Source organism: Clarias gariepinus, chromosome 15 (genome assembly GCF_024256425.1).
Source record: "Clarias gariepinus isolate MV-2021 ecotype Netherlands chromosome 15, CGAR_prim_01v2, whole genome shotgun sequence".
In the NCBI taxonomy this organism is placed as follows: Eukaryota; Metazoa; Chordata; class Actinopteri; order Siluriformes; family Clariidae; genus Clarias; species Clarias gariepinus.
The window spans coordinates 14,012,734-14,032,282 of record NC_071114.1 but is presented as its reverse complement, the minus strand read 5'-3'; the positions used below and the strand labels follow the sequence as shown (position 1 = coordinate 14,032,282).

The following is a 19,549-nucleotide window of genomic DNA, read 5'->3' as shown; positions in this document are numbered from 1 at the left end:
CTTTGCAACAATGACTACATTCGTAGATATTAAAGAAATTATATTCACTTCAGTTTATTTACATTTCTGTTCAAGTGACAGTGACTGTTCAAGACAGATCAGTGTTTAAATGCTGGGAATAATAATCAAACAACAATCAATCAAGCAAACTTTTAGAGCAACAAAGGTGGGACCCAATTCATATTAATGCCTATGTCTTGGAATCGGATATTCAATGGTCAGGTGTTCACATGCATTTGGCCACGTAGTGTAATTTCCATTCGTATAAATAGTAATGCTGCCCCTTCGGAGAAGAGTGTGACAACTTTAGTTGGCTGCAGTAAAGCAGAGTTCTGGAAAATGTGTGAATAAGTGGTGTTTGTGGTTAGCTGATCTGTTCAACTTGTATTTAAACTTGTGGTCTTTTGATATAAGGGCTCAGTGTCTCTGTTGCACCATGGCTCTCCTCTCACTGTTTCTGCTCACCTGTCTCTTGTCTCACATCGGACAATGTGGTAAGTCTTTTTTAAACTTAATGTGGGGTTTTAAATAGGGAATTGAGTATAGCTTGCAAAGTATGAGCATAAACGTACTATAAAATGTACCAGTTTTTTTCTGCTAACTGCATTAAAAAAAAGTTCTACTCGCTTAATATATGCTTTATATATATATATTAATTTGCAAGAATTCAAAGTATTATACCATTTTTAATTGTTTGTCCAAAACTGTTTCGCTTCTGCAAATAAATCACTCCATTTTGTACTCTTTGTCTATCTCTCTGGTACAGCTTACATCGACATGGGCATAGTGAATGGCTCAGTGGTTAAACCACATTCCAGATCCTACATGGTTTCTGTTCAAAAAGATGGAAAACATCATTGTGGGGGCTTCCTCGTGTCAGAGAGCTTTGTCATGACAGCTGCACACTGCTGGGAAGCGTAAGCTTAGTAATTTGCTGAGTGGTAGTTAAACACTGAGTCAGTGAGGTATCTGAGGGGGCCATGTCACCATTTCATTTGTAGGGTGGGCCTGAGGATTTCTGAGAAAAGGGTCTTCACATTTGTGCAATCACTTTCACAATTACATATCATATTTCCTACTTCAGTTTAAATATTATTATTTAGTGATAAAGACCATTTAGATTTAAGTCTTCCTCAAGCAAGTTTAAGTAGCATATTTACACTCTACAACTTATCCACGCTATAGCTTATAGTACTGTATATATTCTACAGTGTATACTATAAACCTTACACACTTTATTTATAATTTTGTAAAATATGTACTTTGTAGCTAATCAACTAAATAGCTTATATATACTCAGTGTATGTACTGTAATGTACATTTTGCTAAAATTGAGAGTTTTAAGAGTTTTACTGTAGCTCACCCTGTATAAACAGTACTATATAGCTTATACACACTCCACAGATTATAATATATACTTAGTAGCTTATACATTCTATGTGACTTATACACTATATATATTTAACTATAAACATTTTATTTGTTTTTGTTGTGGTGAACAACTTTTAACTTCAATTTTTTTGTCTATGGTTGGAAATTTAGCATATATTAAATGCATACATTATTTGCTGGTAAAGTCATTTACATTTACATTTAGGCATTTGGCAGACGCTTTTATTCAGAGCGACTTACATTAAGTCACCAATTTAAACATTTATGTACTGAAGTCATAAGAATGTGAAAATTAGTAAACTTCTGAAAAACTGCTAAAACTAGCCATCATTTATTTATTCCCGTTTATTACCCTCTTTATCCTGGATAGTGTTCTGGTAAATTCAGGACTTACTCCTAGGTCCACTAAGCAGTAGAGATTTACCTTGGATAGAATGGCAAATCATGTCAGGGTATCATGATTGATCACCTTCATATACTTATTCACATTTATGAGCAATTTATCATCACTAGTGCTCCAACCAGCATATTTTTGGTGCTCTTAGGAAGCCTACACTTATACAGGTTAAACAAATAAATTACAAATCTACCGCACTATATAGCATATATTTATATGCAAATTATTCTGCACTGTAAAAATGCACTTCTGGTTAGATGCTAACTGTATTTTGTTGCCTTGTACTTACATGTGCAGTGACAATAAAGTTGAATCTAATCTAATCTAATCTAATCTTATCTAATCTAATTTATTCTAATCTAATCTAATCTAATCAAAGCATGCTTGACCATTGTTTACTTAGAAAAAGTGCTAAATACTCGCAAATCATATGTTGCTCTCTTGTCCTTTCTAACAGAGGGGTGAAGCTGACGGTTGTAGCTGGTGCTCATGAACTGAAAAAGAGCAAGTCAGCTTTGGGCCATATAGAAGTGAAGCTCTACCACATTCACCCGGACTATGACTCAAATTCTTTACTCAACGACATCATGCTGCTGCAGGTAAACCACCAGACACAATATGTTTCTCGATATGATAAAAATGAAAGAGGGAAATGTAATTTTTGTAAAGTGTGAACGTTTGTTGTATCTGACAGTGGGCTGATATAAAATGTCACAACAAATGCTCAAAATTAAGTCATGTCATTAGTTAAAAAGTAAAAATAATGTTCTAAATGGCAATGGCAATATAGCTTTCCCATACAAGCACTCCATGCAGTATTTAATTCCATACTTAAAGGTACTCGAATAATTATAATAAAGACTTAATGATGCTAAGAGTTTTTATTGAATTACAGTTAAATAAACCCATCAACAAGACCAAGAATATCAACTGGATCCCCTTACCAAGCAAAACGAAACCAGCAGTTAAGGCCAAGAAGGTCTGCAGCATAGCAGGCTGGGGTAAACAATCTGATACTGGAGCAGGAAGTAGTCATCTCAGGGAGGTCGATGTAACTGTCATCGACACAAAGAACTGTGAGGAAATATGGGGAAAACCCTTTTCTGTCTCTGGATTAATTTGTACTCGCGGTCATGGGGCATTTTGTCAGGTAAAGAGACATGTACCTTACACCATTAAAAGAAATTATTATATTTTTCAAAAATATGAAATGTAATACATGTGCATTTTGTTGCAGGGAGACTCTGGGGGTCCTTTGGTGTGTCATAAAACAGCCGTCGGTATTATTTCATTCAACGATTCCTGTAAATCACCAAAGAGGCCAAATGTCTACACCAAAATATCTAATTTTCTACCTTGGATTAATTGTATTTTAGGACGCAAGGAGTAAACACTTGACTATTATTTTGTATCATGTGTTTAAATCCCTCCATTAATTCATGAAAAAAAACTAAACCTATTTGTGGGATTGTTTTTGTAAACTAGGCATACTTTTTTTTATACTCCAGTCTCATCAGTACTAAATGTGTTTGCTCTCAACTGAAGTAAAATGTCATCATAAAATAAAGAGATTGTAACAGAGATGAGCAGCAAAATAATTTCACAAACAACTGATTTTCTTTTAGTTATATGTAGGCAAGTAAGAATCAAGAATAAATAATTAAATGAAAAATGACTAAATAAATATTATTTAAAATGTAAACTCTACATGTTTTCTTTTGTCAGTTCATTTTAAGCTGCATTGATTTATCTAATAATGTAATTGACATTTTGGTATTGATTTGTTTGTCCATGAACTAATAAAGGATTTATTTTTTAATTTAGGGACAAATCAAACCAGCTGTGATAAATCAGTGCTTTTTCAACTCATTTGACCTATGGACATCTTGATATCTTTTTTGTATGTTTAATTTAATGTGGTTTTTTAAAAAATGTGTCCACTATTATGGATATTTACAAATAGGCTATGATTTTAAGACAAATAATTAAACTGGTCTTTGACTTCATTGCACAATTCCTGACTGGGAAATAATATGATATCAGTGATTTCGACCATGGTGTGATTGGTTCCAAATTGGCTGGTTTGAGCATTTCTATACCTGATAAGATCCTGGGATTTCCCATATAATATTTAGGATTAAATGCTAACTTGAATGCCACAGCCTATTTGAGTATTATTGCTGACCATTTGCATTTTTTATCACACAATTTTCTAACGGTTTCATACAGCACCATGACACAGAGCAAATGTTTCATGAACATGAGTTCGGGGTTCTTCAGTGTCCTTTTCAGTAACATAATCTGAATCCAGTGGGTGTGGATGCGGCAGAACAGGAGTTTCTTAAAGGAATTTTGTCAACATCTTTTGGAAACACTGTTATGAAGAATAGAGACTGTTTTGAAACCAAAACTGAGGCCCTACCCAATATTAGTTCCAAATAAAGTGCTCAGTGAGTGTATATTATATTAATAAAATAAAATGTAATAAACCTGTAGTGAAACAAAACAATAGCTAAATAATATCTATTTTTCTGTTTTTGTAAAACAGACTAGTTGTAGCAGGCCTTTTTTTTAAGATGAGAAAAGGACATTTATCAACCTTTATTATACAAAATATAACTCAAATGAGTAAAAGAAGAGATGCCATATCTACTGTACACTACACAAATAATATGCAGGACCTAAAAGTAAGGATAAAATATAGTTTTCATACTTTATTTGTATTTTTTCAACAACAGAAAAAAGACAGATCAGCTCTATAGACAGCAGGTTGAGGGTCCCAGGTTCAGTCCTGTCTGGGTAAAATCTGGACTGACATTCACATGATCTCTGCATATTAAAGTGGGTTTGGGGATATCTGGGTTTCTAGGTTTTTCATTCAATCACCTTTAGCTCACACAATGTGCTGGCCAGTTCATGTGTGAAAATGTTTCCTCATGTGGCCAGAACCACTATTACTTCCCATCAGGAAAGAAAACCTTTACATTCAGCTCATCAGCTGACTTCATTTTATTGCCACATAACGTTGCTGAGGGTCAATATGAACTCATCAGACCTCATGACCTTTGCTCCAAAGTCTGATCTTTATGGTCACTAGTAAAGTGAGGCCTTTGTTTCTGATTAGTCTCACTAACAAGTGGTTTTCATATGGCCACAAAGTGTTTAGTACAAATCCTGTGAGTTCTCATCACGTTATGTGCATATGGAAATGCTCTTACTTTCGCTATTATACATAACTATGGTGTTACTGTTGATTTATGATTTATAATTTTTTCCAACCACAACTCTTCCACAAAGTTAACGGTTCATCACTATTCATCCAGGTTTTGATATGTTGAAGGGATGTTAAATCAGTTCCAGTAATTAAAATTTTTGTATTTGTTTTCTTTGCTTGATGCAGCCCAAACGTTTGACCCTCTTTAAGTGTCAGTCTTCAGTCAGGCAGTGTACTGTACAGTATATTAAACACTATATATTATATTAAACATATTTTTTTATTTGTATAAGGCCTGCCTGTGAGACCCTTTCAGTCTTATCTCGCTGTACCAGACCACCACAAACCTCATGTCTCCTTCATCAGAATCATCAGTAGCTTTGTGCTGGAAACATGTGGTTGGCTTTGCACTACATGGTCGGTGGTCTAGAGTCAGAATGCCTCAATGCAGAGATGAGCCGTTTACCGTAAACCTTATTTCTGACAACAGGAAAATGGTGTGTGGTGAGAAATTCTTACTCAGCAAGACATGGTAGCGTCAGAGGGTCTGCAGATCAACAATAATCTTTCTTTTAATAATGTATATTTAAATCCATGTAGAAAGTAATAGAGTACAGTTTAGTAATAAAAGAGCCAATTATACTTTGATTATATTTTATGAAAGTCTATTTGAAAAAATGCACTTTTGGTAAAAGCCTAAAAAAAATTCAGCTCGATTATTCAGTAGGTTTTTTACATGAATTTCCTATTTTGATACAATTTTTATACAACAGGTTAAAATTATTTTATTCATTTATTCATTCATCTTCTATACCGCTTATCCTGTGTACAGGGTCACAGGGGCCTGGAGCCTATTCCAGTAGACTTAGGGCACGAGGCAGGGTACACCCTGGACAGGATGCTAATCCATCACAGGGCACACACACACACACACACACACACACACACACAAACACACACCACAGTTGGAAATTTGGCAATGCCAAGTAACCTAACCTGCATGTCTTTGGTCTGTAGAAGAAACCGAGCACCCGGAGAAAACCCACCAAGCCCGGGGAGAACATGCAAACTCCATGCACACGGATTTAAGGCCAGAATCAAACCCTTGGCCCTGAAGGTGCAAGGCTGCAGTGTTAATCACTATGCCACTGTGCTGCCACCTCGGTATTAATAATGGTGAGATATTTAACCTTTAAAGTTTCAGCTTATTTTTAGTGAAACCACTAAGAAAAGCTATGTACTCATAAAATTAAGGACTATAATGCAAATGGCTCTTGGGACCTTATGAAGACAGCACAGTCATGGCCAAAAGTTTTGAGAATTACATAAATATTGGAAATTGGAAAAGTTGCTGCTTAAGTTTTTATAATAGCAATTTGCCTATACTCCAGAATGTTATGAAGAGTGATCTGATGAATTGCATAGTCCTTCTTTGCCATGAAAATTAACTTAATCCCAAATAAACCTTTTCACTGTATTTCATTGCTGTCATTAAAGGACCTGCTGAAATCATTTCAGTAATCGTCTTGTTAACTCGGGTGAGAATGTTGACAAGCACAAGGCTGGAGATCATTATGCCAGGCTGATTGGGTTAGAATGGCAGACTTGACATGTTAAATAGAGGGTGATGCTTAAAAATCATTGTTCTTCCATTGTTAACCATGGTGACCTGCAAAGAAACGCATGCAGCCATCACTGTGTTGCATAAAAATGGCTTCACAGGCAAGGATATTGTGGCTACTAAGATTGCACCCAAATCAACAACTTATAGGATCATCAAAATCTTCAAGGAAAAAGGTTCAATTCTTATTATGAAAGTCCAGCAAGCGCCAGGATCGTCTCCTAAAGAGGATTCAGCTGCGGGATCAAATCAAATTCAAAATCAAATTCAAATTCAAATTCAAATTTTATTTGTCACATACACAAACATACACAGTACGAAATGTAGTGAAATGTATTATACGACTGCTATTGCCCCTAAAAGAGAATTAAAGTTTACAAATAAGAAATAAATATAAATAAAAGAATACGATAAAAAATTAAATTAAAAAATTAAATTAAACTAGGAAAAAATAGAACTAAAAATAAAAATAGAAATGTGCTAGAAAAAAAAAATGGAACTAAAAATAAAAATAGAAATATGATATGCATAAAAATAGAAATATACTGTACATAGAAATATGATGTGCATAAAAATAGAAATATACTGTACAAATTGAAATATACTGTACTGGTGTGCAAATATGCATAGAAGAAAGTGTCTTTGTGCAGAGGTTATTAAAGTGTCTTTGTGCACTGGTCCAGGATGTAAACATAAACATGTAGTGTAGTTGTGAAGGTAGGTGTGCCAAGGTATTAAAGTGTCTTTGTGCAATGGTCCAGGGTGTAGATGTACAAAATGGAGTGTAGATATAAAGGAAGGTGAGCGTGTAATTGTCCATAGTGTTCATGGATGTAAAAGGATTGATAGATTTGATCAATTATGGAAAGATTGTGTTAGTTCGTGGTTGTGGTTGAGAGACCTTATCGCCTGCGGGAAGAAGCTCCTCTTTAGTCTCTCTGTGTTGGCCTTCAAGGAGCGGAATCGCTTCCCAGACCGCAACAGAGTAAACAGACCGTTATTGGGGTGACTGAGGTCCTTCACGATCTTCCTGGCCTTGGTCAAGCACCGCTTGCTGTAGATCGAGTGCAGGTCAGGGAGCTCGATGCGGATGATGCGCTCAGCTGATCGCACCACCCTCTGTAGAGCTCGTCTGTCCTGCATGGTGCTGTTCCCGAACCAGGTCGTGATATTTCCCGTCAGGATGCTCTCTATGGTGCAGGAGTAGAAATTCCTGAGCACCTTGGAGGACAGTCTAAAGTCTCTCAAGCGTCTGAGGTGGTAGAGACGCTGCCGGGCCTTTTTTACCACGGTGTTGATGTGACAGGACCATGCCAGGTCCTGCGTGATGTGAACACCGAGGTATCTGAAGCTATCCACTCTCTCCACTGGGCTCCTGTTGATGACGGGGGTCTGGTAGTTCCTCACCTGCTTTGTACTGAAGTCCACTATCAGCTCCTTTGTCTTACTGACGTTCAGGAGGAGATTGTTTCTCTGGCACCAGTTCTCCAGATTTCCAACCTCCTCCAGGTAGGCCGTCTCATCGTTGTTCGTGATCAGGCCCACCACAACAGTGTCGTCAGCAAACTTGATGATGGTGGTGGAGCTGGTAGTGGCCACGCAGTCGTGGGTGTACAGAGAGTACAACAGGGGGCTCAGAACACAACCCTGGGGGGCTCCAGTGCTAAGAGTGAGGGAGGCTGAGACATGTCCGCCCATCCTTACTGCCTGTGGTCTGCCAGTCAGAAAATTGGAGATCCACTGACACATGGATGAGCTGAGTCCCAGGTGCTCCAGCTTGGTGGTAAGTGTGGAGGGAATTATGGTATTAAATGCAGAACTGTAGTCGATGAAGAGCATTTTCACATAATTCCCCCTCCGAGAGTCCAGGTGAGTGAGAGATGTATGGAGGAGATGAGAGATTGCATCGTCCGTGGAACGGTTTGGACGATAAGCAAACTGTAGTGGGTCGAGTGTGTCTGGTAGTGAAGAGATGATGAAGTCTCTGACCAGGCGTTCAAAGCACTTCATCACTACTGAGGTGAGGGCTACAGGGCGATAATCATTGAGGGAAGCAGGATGAGGTTTCTTTGGGACAGGAACAATGATGGATTCTTTGAAGCATGTGGGGATCACCGACTGAGATAAAGAGATGTTGAATATCTCAGTGAACACAGGTGCTAGCTGGTCTGCGCAGGCTCTGAGAATGCGGCCTGAGATGCCGTCTGGTCCTGCTGCTTTCCTGGTGTTCACTCTCTTGAAGGCTCTCCTCACGTCATGCTCGGTGATGATGAACGCGCTTCCGGTGCTGGCAGTGACTTCCTGTCTGCAGCCGTTAGCGCCGCTAGCATTAGCATCGCTAGCGTCTTTAGCTGCAGCCTCGAAGCGAGCATAGAAAGTGTTCAACTCGTCTGCCAGAGACATGTCTGCGTTTATCATACCGGATGTTGGTGCTTTATAATCCGTTATTGTTCTTCGTCCCTGCCACAGGCTCCTAGAGTCACTCTGTTGGAGTTGTGACTCTAGTTTCCTCCCGTAGCGCTGCTTCGCCTCTTTTACCGCCTTCCGGACGCTGTATGACGCAGCCTTGTACGGTTCCATGTCCCCCGACGCGAGTCCCGTGTTGTAGGCAGCGGTGCGAGATTTCAGAGCGTCGCGGATGGTTTTATCCACCCACGGCTTCTGGTTGGGAAACGTTTTAATAGTCTTTTTTTCTACGGTATCGTCCGCTAGTTTCCCGATGAATCCCACAACCGCTTCCGTAAACACGCTGACGTCACCATCGGAGCTGTTTCTGAACATGTCCCAGTCTGCGTCATCGAGTGCGTCCTGTAACGCGGCCACCGATTGGTCCGTCCAGCGCGCGACCTCCCTCTGAACCGGAACTTCCTGTTTCAGCCTTTGTTTGTATTTTGGCATGAGGAAGATGGCGGCGTGGTCGGATTTACCAAACGGTGGGCAAGATTGTGCCTTGTAGCCGTCCTTGACTGTAGTGTAACAGTGGTCCAGTGTCCTTTCGCCCCTGGTGGGGCAGGTGATGTGCTGATAAAAGTTCGGCGCTGCACGTTTGAGGTTGGCACTATTAAAGTCCCCCGCCACAATAAGCGCAGCGTCCCGGTGTTGTGTTTGTTGTTGTGTGAGTGCCTCATGCAGCTCGCATAAGGCAGTGTCCGTGTCCGCTTGTGGTGGAATATAAACGGCGCTGATTATGACCGATGTAAACTCCCGAGGAAGGTAAAAAGGACGACACGTGATGGACAGTAGTTCCAGGTTTGGTGTGCAGGAGCGTGTGAGAGGAACAACGCTTGCGCTGTTGCACCAGCTGCTGTTCACCATTAAACACACGCCGCCTCCTCTTGACTTCCCCGAGTCCCGCGTCCTGTCCATGCGGTGAACCGAGAAGAACTCGGCCGGCTGGATGGCGTGGTCCGGCACCGCTGGGTTCAGCCATGTCTCGGTGAAGCAGAGGAGATTGCAGTCCCGAATGTCTCTCTGGAACTTTATCCTGGCCCTGAGGTCATCGAGCTTGTTCTCCAGTGACTGGACGTTGGCGAGCAGGATGCTAGGCAGAGGTGTGCGGTGTGCACAGGCTCTCAGCCTGTTCCTGACGCCGGCTCGTTTCCCTCGAGGCCGCCGCTTCGCGTCGCGTCCTTTGTTGTCCCTCAGGATCTCACTCGGCCAGCTCGGATCCGGAGTTAAAAACGTCGAATTGTGAGTACATTGTATACCAATAGAAACAAGAGTGTCTCTATCATAACTAATGTACCCCATGGTGGTAATTTTGCCGGTTTTAGAACGCTGTAAACTAACTTAAAGAACAAAAACAAAGAAAAGGTGGTCGGAGCAGTCGCGACGGCAGCCGACCTCACCGGCGCCATCTTGGTATGGCCAAGATCGGAGTGCCACCAGTGCAGAGCTTGCTCAGGAATGGCAGCAGGCAGATGTGAGCGCATCTGCATGCACAGTGAGGCGAAGACTTTTGGAAGATGGCCTGGTGTCAAGAAGGGCAGCAAAGAAGCCACTTCTCTCCAAAAAAAACATCAGGGACAGATTGATCTTCTGCAGAAAGTATGGTGAATGGACTACTGAGGACTGGGGCAAAGTCATATTCTCAGATGAAGCCTCTTTCCGATTGTTTGAAGCATCTGGAAAAAAAGCTTGTCCGGAGAAGAAAAGGTGAGCGCTACCATCAGTCCTGTGTCATGCCAACAGTAAAGCATCCTGAGACCATTCATGTGTGGGGTTCCTCCTTTTTTTAAGGGAGTGGGCTCACTCACAATTTTGCCCAAAAACACAGCCATGAATAAAGAATGGTACCAAAACACCCTCCAACAGCAACTTCTTCCAACAATCCAACAACAGTTTGGTGAAGAACAATGCATTTTCTAGCACGATGAAGCACCATGCCATAAGGCAAAAGTGACAACTAAGTGGCCTGTCCATGGCCTGCAAACTCCCCAGATCTTAATCCCATTGAGAACTTGTGGTCAATCCTCAAGAGGTGGGTGGAAAAACAAAAACCCACTAATTCTGACAAACTCCAAGAAGTGATTATGAAGGAATGGGTTGCTATCAGTCAGGATTCGGCCCAGAAGTTAATTGAGAGCATGCCCGTCGAATTGCAGAGGTCCTGAAAAAGAAGGGCCAACACTGCAAATACTGTTTTTTTTTTTGCATAAATGTCATGTAATTGTGGATAAAAGCCTTCGAAACATATGAAGTGCTTGTATTTATATTTCAGTACATCACAGAAACAATTGAAACAGAGATCTAAAAGTAGTTTAGCAGCAAACTTTGTGAAAACTAATATTTGTGTCATTCTCAAAACTTTTGGCCCCGACTGCAACCATTTGGTGCATACAGTATACGGTACAGTACAGTGCCTTGCATAAGTATTCAGCCACCACTAACTTTCCCACATTTTGTTTGTTAGAACTTAGGCCTAAAACAGACTACACAAAATACTAAACAATAAAAGGTGCCAAAATCAATAAAGATTTTTTTTTTTTTTTTAACAAAAGCTGTTATTTTACAAATATTCAGAAATTGTGAAAACTGCTCAGGGTGCCACTGGTCATTTGGTCCCTGGGCCAGTGAGTTTAAAATTACTTGTTATTACCATTTTAACACTGAAGAGTGAAATAACTTAGGATTTTAATATTTTAATGCAGGTACGTTGCATGATACACTAGCCCTGTATCCACTTTCTTGTGTCATAGGCCAGGGTCTGTGCTAATATGACAAAATGTTTGATTCATATGTGGTAGTGAGGCTAAACAGTTACAGATTGAAGTATTATCCCACCATAATACATTTTATTATATTTTATTTAGATTTTATTAAATAAAAAATAGGTAGTAGTTTGGTATCCTGAAAAGCAACTTCATGTGTATTTGAGCCGAAAAAGTTCAAAGGAAATGCAAGCTATGCATTGCAGGCTCTGCAATGTGTACAAGTAATGAGTAAGAGGTCACTGTGTGTTTGTGGTCGGATGAACACAGTGCAGAATTCTGCTGCTTGCTGCAGCTTTCAGTGTCATGGGAAGCTTTAAATAGTTAATTCACTATTTAACTTTTTTTGCTGGTCTTTTTTTGTGTAATGCATAGAGAAGCAATCAATCATGAAAATGCAGTTAAATGTGAAGAATTCTTGTCGACCTTCAACTATGTGCTTACTGCAGTTGTCATGAGAATAAAAACTATCTTTATTTCCTAAGATGTTATGATATTGTAAGACATACACACGTTTTCTATAAGTTTTCTACAACTATAAGAAGGTTTTTAATGCTTTTCCATTGTCAATTAAGATGGTATATACAGTGGTCTAAAAGGTGGTTGTATGTCATATGACTTTTTCTTTGTTTATGATTACTCATTTTTCATATGATTTATGAAAACTTTCATGAAGAGTGGGGTAAAGTGCTGTGTTAATAAGGTTTCGGTCTGACTGAAACAGAAACCTGACACCCAGGTTGGAGAGCTGTTCAACAGAAACCACACCAAAGTCATACCACCAGAGCACACATAATTTACACGGCCTTTAGCAGTAGACAAAAGGCAATTACTTAATGACCTAAAGACATTGGTATATAAATAAAATGATTGTTATGATGTGGTATTTTTTAGCACTTGTCTTCAATTGTGACTGTGAGAAATCTAACATTTGTTCTTATATCACCAAACAGACATCTGCTAATGAAATAGAATAGACAATGATAAAACAAAAAGGTGAATAGAAAATAAAAGCATCTATTAAAAAAAAACAATAAAATGCAACTATTTAAGAAATGTATGATCTCCCAGGGTTTTCACATGTACAGTACAGCACAGTACATACACATTTTTATAAAAATTTACTGGTTATTTTGATTGTGAAAAAAAGAACATAGAAATGGTTTGTTAATAAAATAACTGGAAAACATTGGCAGCCTGGTTTGAGCCACTCTTTCTAGTCATGGGTTACCACAGCTTGAGATTGGTTTCCTTTCCTGTCAGCCATGAACAGAAATGTTTATCATAACTACATGCTGGTGACATGTTGAGCAGTTGAGAACTAGAAAAAAAAAACAGACTGACATTAAAAACTTCTCACCTAAAATAAGCAGTTTAAGAAGGTAAAGCCTAATAATAATAATAATAATAATAACAATAATAACAATTAAGTACTTTTATTTAAGTGGAAATTTAAATAAAGCAATTACTTTAACTTTAACTTTCTCTAAAGTAATATCTTGCAATATCTTGACTTCTACTCGAAAACATGATTTGTGTACAGTACTTCATCTACTATTGCATGTTACAATTCACAAATCATATCAAACTTGTTCCATAACTATGACAATAAAGACAGTGTACTTTAATAATGGTTCCAACAGATTTGGATCCAATTAATCACATATAAGATATGATAAAGAAAGCTGTATATCCCTGGAGACAGTAAGCCTTTATGTGACCCTGGGTCATTTTAACATATTTGGTCTTCTTATCCAGGCATGTAAAACACTGTGCATCACTGTCCTAAAGGAACAGATCATATCAGGGACAGCTGTGGCAGACCACTTCAGGGAAGGTGTTGGTTGCTTTAACCCAGGCATAAGAGGTGGCCAGCTCATCAGGTGAGACTGTCCACAGAGTCTTCTAATGTACCTTTGTAGTGTGAAATAGAGCACAAACTGTACCATATGCACAGGTCACATTTTTGGCACTTTCTCAGAATCGGGTTTTATTCACCAAGTATGTTAACACACATAAGGAATTTGGTTCCAGCTGTTTGTAGCTCAAAGAGTACAGACTAACATAAAAAACATTGTACAAAAACACTAAATACAGTAAGTACACAACTTTAGTAAGTTTACAGATTAAATAAGATAGGGGGGGAGGTTCAGTGTACTTATTCATATTGATATATGGATGCCCATTATCCAATCATCTAGGAACCTCTGTAGTCCGACTAGAGACCATGCAGGCCAGTGGTGACCATTGTATTTATCCCCATTTGTACATTTATGGTAGGAACTCTGATCAACATTCACACGAACACTCACACACTCACAGGCAATTTGTAAATGCCAATTAGCCTAATCTGCATGTTTCCGGACTGTGGGAGGAAACCAAAGAACATGTAGGAAACCCACCAAGCACTGAGAGAACATGCAAATTCCATGCACACAGACCTGACGCGGGAATCGTATCAAGGACCTGGAGGTACAAGGCAACAGTGTTAACCACTAAGCCACCGTGCCTTACTTCCGTAGTGTAGTTTCTTTTCAGATTTTACTAAACTTTTCCACCAAATTTTAGACTCCCAGTCCTAGGGCACTAAGAAGATATGCAATTCTAATAAGTAATAGTAATTTTACTTTCCTACAATATTTAAACATTATTTTGTCATATTTGTACTTGTGTTGAAATTATCATTTCAAGAAAAATAAACTGTATGACTTACATGTTTATTTAAGTACTTCTTACAAATTTTAAATGTCTCTTCTTCCATTCAGACGAACAATTACAGTATAATGCTATTGCATGTGCATTTAAAGCCACCAGACTGCAGTTAAACTTGAGGATGAGTAACACAGGCTCTACCTCAGAAAGTGTTTTTATATGCTGTATATGCTTTTATATGCAAAGACCTGTATTTAATAGTACTGTATATAGTGTTTCCTTTAATTAGTGTACCTTAGATTAGAAGGTATCTGATATGGAAAAGGCATGGTGAGGTGAATTTGGCCTGTAAAATAAGATTATATGCTTATTTTTATTTTCGTCAGTTTCATGTTAAAGTATCGTTTCAAACAGCAAACATAACAGGCTAGTCAAATTGTAGCTACAGTTTTGTAGCTACTAACAGTTTTAAATAATACTATTTACTTTTCACACATGATGTTCATTAATTTCATTAGTTAAATTTTTTTTAGATATTCTGCCAAATGCTATTAAGGTATGAGTACCATTCAAGTCGACTAAAGAACTTTTGATTGCAAACACAGTTATAAGAGTAAAAACTCCCTTTATTTATCTATATAAATCCTCTGCTATACTTATGTACTTTTTTATCCTGATAAGATTCAGACACTAGTGAAACACTAGTATAAGTACATTAGTATAGGAGAGGATTTATATAGATACATGTTTATTTAAGTACTTCTTACAAATTTTTTTACTTCGAGGATCTCTTTTAATGGCCTAAACACGTGGAAATGGCTTGGAGCGGGGTCAAGACTGTTAGGGTGATGTAGCAATAACTCTAGGCTAAGTTTCTATAATGGGCGAGACATGTTTACGAATGATTGTGGGTACAGTTTCTACAGACACTGCAGCTCTTCTGCAAGCTGGTGACAAGGTATCCATCGATTTTCAAGGATCAGGTGTTCGACTCGCTGATTGTTTACGCCACCCCAGCTGGCATGATTATTTACAAATCTACAGTCTTCTTTGAAATGTTTGCACTATTTAAATATTTTACTGCAGCTAACAGTCCAACCACTGTACTGTTCTTCAAAATTTCCGGTAAATGTTAATCAATTTCAGAGAAATTTCATCACAAGTTCCGGTTTTACTAGAATGCCCTTTATAAAATGTAAATGATTCTGTCCCATGTATGATCAGGACCTTTGTCTTAAAAAATCAGAGCAGACAGGGCAGTTTTCCTAGTAGAATAATTTGTAGTCCTTGAGGTGCACAAACAGACTGTAATTTTTAATCAAACAAAACAAAGATGCAATTTTCCCTTTTTATTTTTTGCAACTTAACACAGAGCACATGAAGACACAGACACAACCACAACTCTGTGGACAGAAACAACAACGAACAAAACAAAAATAAATACTGTATTTAGAAAGGTTTAGATGTGTCGGATCAGCCCTATTGCAAACCTTTGCTGACTAAAATAAGCTGCTTCAGAAACAGTTTATTTCCATCTGCCTTTAAAAAAAACCTGTACTCTAAACTACCTATCAAAGGCTTTTACAAACCCCTGCTTCTTTCTGACTGAGTTGCCTCCTTTTACTATTCTCATTTATAATACACAGATGCACAAATTCAAACTGGATGTAATTTTTTTTTTTTAAATAATAATAGTTAAAGAAGCATTGCATATTGTAAAAATACTGCATTGACAGTGCATGATTTACTATGAAGTTTCATAAGTGCTTGGTCAGATTTTTGAAGTAATTTAAATGAGTCACACCTCCATAAGTTAACACTCACTCTAAGCAAAGTGGGCTGAACATAACTGCCAAATAAATAGAAAAACCACAACGAAAAGGTCACACGCCAAGCATTTAACTAAGAGGTGTGAATCTGTGACACAGTCAAAGTTAGTGTCATGATGAAGGTTTTGCACATTCTGCTGCTTACAGGAGCTTTCAGCATCCTCCGGTTTAATGGTAAAAACTCATTTCTGCATAATATTGAAAAATACTATACATACTAATTTAACTGGATTTTACTGTTCTCTTTTTTTTCTCTAAATCCTGAGATCCTGGAATGTTGTTTTTACTTTGTGTTACATATTGTTATTGGGATTTAATAACTATATAACTATATTTATCTACTTTTTTGTTCCCATGCATGTGAATAGACTAATCCAATTTTCTGAATAACATCAAAATATTGCAAAGATTATAGCACATACATTATAGTACTAATATAATGTGGATTGTTTTTGATAAATTTGGGCTAAATTTGTATTATCTTTTTTTTTAATCCTTTTACTTAAAATACATAAATTGTGAATGTATGTTGACTTTCTTCATCTACTCATTTTAATGTATGTGAATATGAGAAATTTGCAAGTCAAACTAAATCTGAATCTTACTAGAATAATAAAAAATCTTCCCAGCCACACACGGAGAGGAAATCATCAATGGCAGGAAAGCCAAGAAAAACTCACTGCAGTACATGGCATCTGTGCAGTCGAATGGCAAGCATATATGTGGAGGATTCCTTATAAACCCCAAGTTTGTGCTCACTGCTGCCCACTGTGACAAAAGGTAGGCTACTCTTATTGTGGGTTTCTTAACAAACATATGTGGGTGGATTTATGTGTTTCAATATAACAAGACATCTGCCTCATTTTTTAACAAAAAGTGACAACCTCAGTGTAGTCATTGGGAGTCAGAACATCGATTCGAACAAGAGCAGTCTGAAAAAGTATGCAGTGCAAAGCAAGCACCTAAGCAAATCATTTAAGGGTCCCCGTTTCGGGTTTGACATCATGCTCCTGAAGGTACAGACTAATCATTTAAACTATATTCACTTAGAACTAATAAAGTGCACTAAATTAATTACAATATTGAATCTAGATAATAATAATTACACCACAAGCCTTGTTATCTTTTCGTCCTTAATTTTAATGTCAATTCTGTTTAAAAAACAAGCTTTCACAGAAAGTCAAGCTGGATAAACATGTAAAAATCATCAAATTCTCAAGCAAAAGCAAACCAATTAAGCCTAATACAAAGTGCCAGGTTGCTGGATGGGGAAAAACTGAAAACCAGAAAATGGTGAATGACCTTCTTGTGGCCGATGTGTCAACCATAAATATGACAGCCTGTAAGAAGGAGTGGAATAAAGTAAAAGTAGATCTCCCGGAACACATTCTGTGTGCAGGAGGCTATGGAACCAAAAGTGGAGCATGCCAGGTATTATAACAGATCCATGTTTCTTTTCATATTTTTCTTGAACACGTGAAAGGCTGAAACAAAACACAGTGCTATTTTTTCTGTATTGACAGGGTGATTCTGGTGGGCCTCTGGTTTGCAGTGGTCTTGCAGTGGGTATTGTGTCCTTCAATTTCAAGAACAACTGTAACTATCCAAACGTGCCTAACGTCTATACTGAGATTTCAGCATATGCAGAGTGGATTAAGAAAATAATGAATGGAGATGCTTGAGGTTGTTAAGGTTAAGGTTCTTCTGTGTTAACAGTCAGATGAAACAGAAAACACCTGACAGAAACCACATTAAAGTTAAACCACATCCTTAAATCAGCTTTTAGTAGTAGAAATGTGATTACTTAATTTAAACTCTTACTTTTTTGTCAGACTTGAATCAGTATGTATTATATATTATAAATTAGTTTTTCTATACTGTACCTGAAAGCCATGTACTGTACCTTTCATGATGCAGTTATGAAATCAGGCAGATCCCGGGCAACAGTTTCAGTTCTTGTTCACAATAAACTTGAGTCTCAGTTGTATAAATGCAATGGCTTTACTGTAGATATAAAAAAATCTATAGACTGCAGATAAACCCCTGCTGTATGTGCAGAATGTTCTTGGGATTTTTTTGGTTTTATTTGACAGCTGCTGAAAAATCCTCAAAATCACCATGTCTGAAATGTCAGACATTGGATTTAAATAAAGGGGAGATGATTTGTTAAAGGCAACTCAAAATAAGCAAATAAAGCAGAAACAAGAAAAATGAATGTGTCTGAACATGACCAAGGAAATGTGTAAAACAAAATATGACGATGTAATTTGCTTAAGGTTTTTATCACTAGACCCTTTAATTTTATCAGGGATGTGTAGACTCTAAACTAACTATACAGTGTGTCTCAAAATTCAACATGTATTAAATATTTAGTTTACAAAACACCATATGATTGACATTTTTTGCAAACAGACATCTAGTATAAAATGATCTGTGTGCTCGTACATTAAAGGGGTGACTTTAGGGACATGCTGTACCAGAGGCGTAGCCAAAAGTAAAAAAAAACAAAAAAACAAAGTGAATTTTAGTGTTTTAATGACATTTTTAAATTCGTAAAATTATGACCATCAAGATATTAAGATTTATTTATTTTATGCAATAAAACTGCTATAGAACAATCAATATTTAATATGATGTCCTTTATTCTTTAAAACCAGCTGGATCGGCATAGTAAATAGGTCGTCTGCAGTACTCTGGTGTTACTTGCTCAATCCATGCCTGCTTGATGGCTTCCTGAACATTATGTAAATAAATTCACCACAGACGTTCACAATTTCCTTGAAAGTTCCCTAGTTTGGGCCATTTTTTTATTTTTTAGATTAATCAAAATCAGCCAGATAGTCTAGAAATAATTAGGGACATTGCCAGTTTTGTGCGCAGGGAGTTTTGTGCACTGTTTTGTTTTTATTATTTTACTTTTAAAATTAGCCGAAGCGCTTTGACAATACTGGTTATTATCTGCATGCCAGTGAAGCCTATTTTACCTGAACTGAACTCAAGGAGAGACACAACCGTAACTTCAGTAACCAGGAAGTTTTCTCTGACTTTTCTTTATATAATAGCCTAGAAGGCTAGATTCTTTACCGCGGTGAAGTTGGTTTGACGTTGGACGTTGGATATTCGAGCTCCGGCGACCAGATTTGTAGCGGCGATTCGCTGATTTGTAGCGGGGGTTCGCTAACAGAGTCCGGCGAAAGCACGTCGCCTACTGCGCGAGTTAGGGACCGTATGCAA

General features: G+C 37.9%; 1 protein-coding gene across 1 annotated transcript; it reads left to right on the top strand.

Annotated features, from left to right (window-relative positions):
* The first annotated feature begins 391 nt into the window (after positions 1-391).
* Positions 392-19,391, top strand: LOC128543226 (serine protease 53-like). The gene is made up of 10 exons (XM_053513591.1): positions 392-494; positions 767-917; positions 2,247-2,388; positions 2,685-2,939; positions 3,027-3,177; positions 16,415-16,489; positions 16,945-17,095; positions 17,193-17,331; positions 17,483-17,746; positions 17,839-19,391. The coding sequence occupies exons 1-10, from the start codon at positions 437-439 to the stop codon at positions 17,995-17,997; spliced, it is 1,545 nt and encodes a 514-aa protein (XP_053369566.1). The 5' UTR covers positions 392-436; the 3' UTR covers positions 17,998-19,391.
* The last annotated feature ends 158 nt before the right edge of the window (positions 19,392-19,549 follow it).

Excerpts from the sequence above, each read along its gene's own strand:
- LOC128543226 (XM_053513591.1), top strand. The coding sequence starts at position 437 with ATGGCTCTCCTCTCACTGTTTCTGCTCACCTGTCTCTTGTCTCACATC. Across the intron at positions 2,389-2,684 it reads ACGACATCATGCTGCTGCAG|TTAAATAAACCCATCAACAA; the intron begins GTAAACCACCAG and ends ATTGAATTACAG. Across the intron at positions 17,332-17,482 it reads TTGACATCATGCTCCTGAAG|CTTTCACAGAAAGTCAAGCT; the intron begins GTACAGACTAAT and ends TTAAAAAACAAG.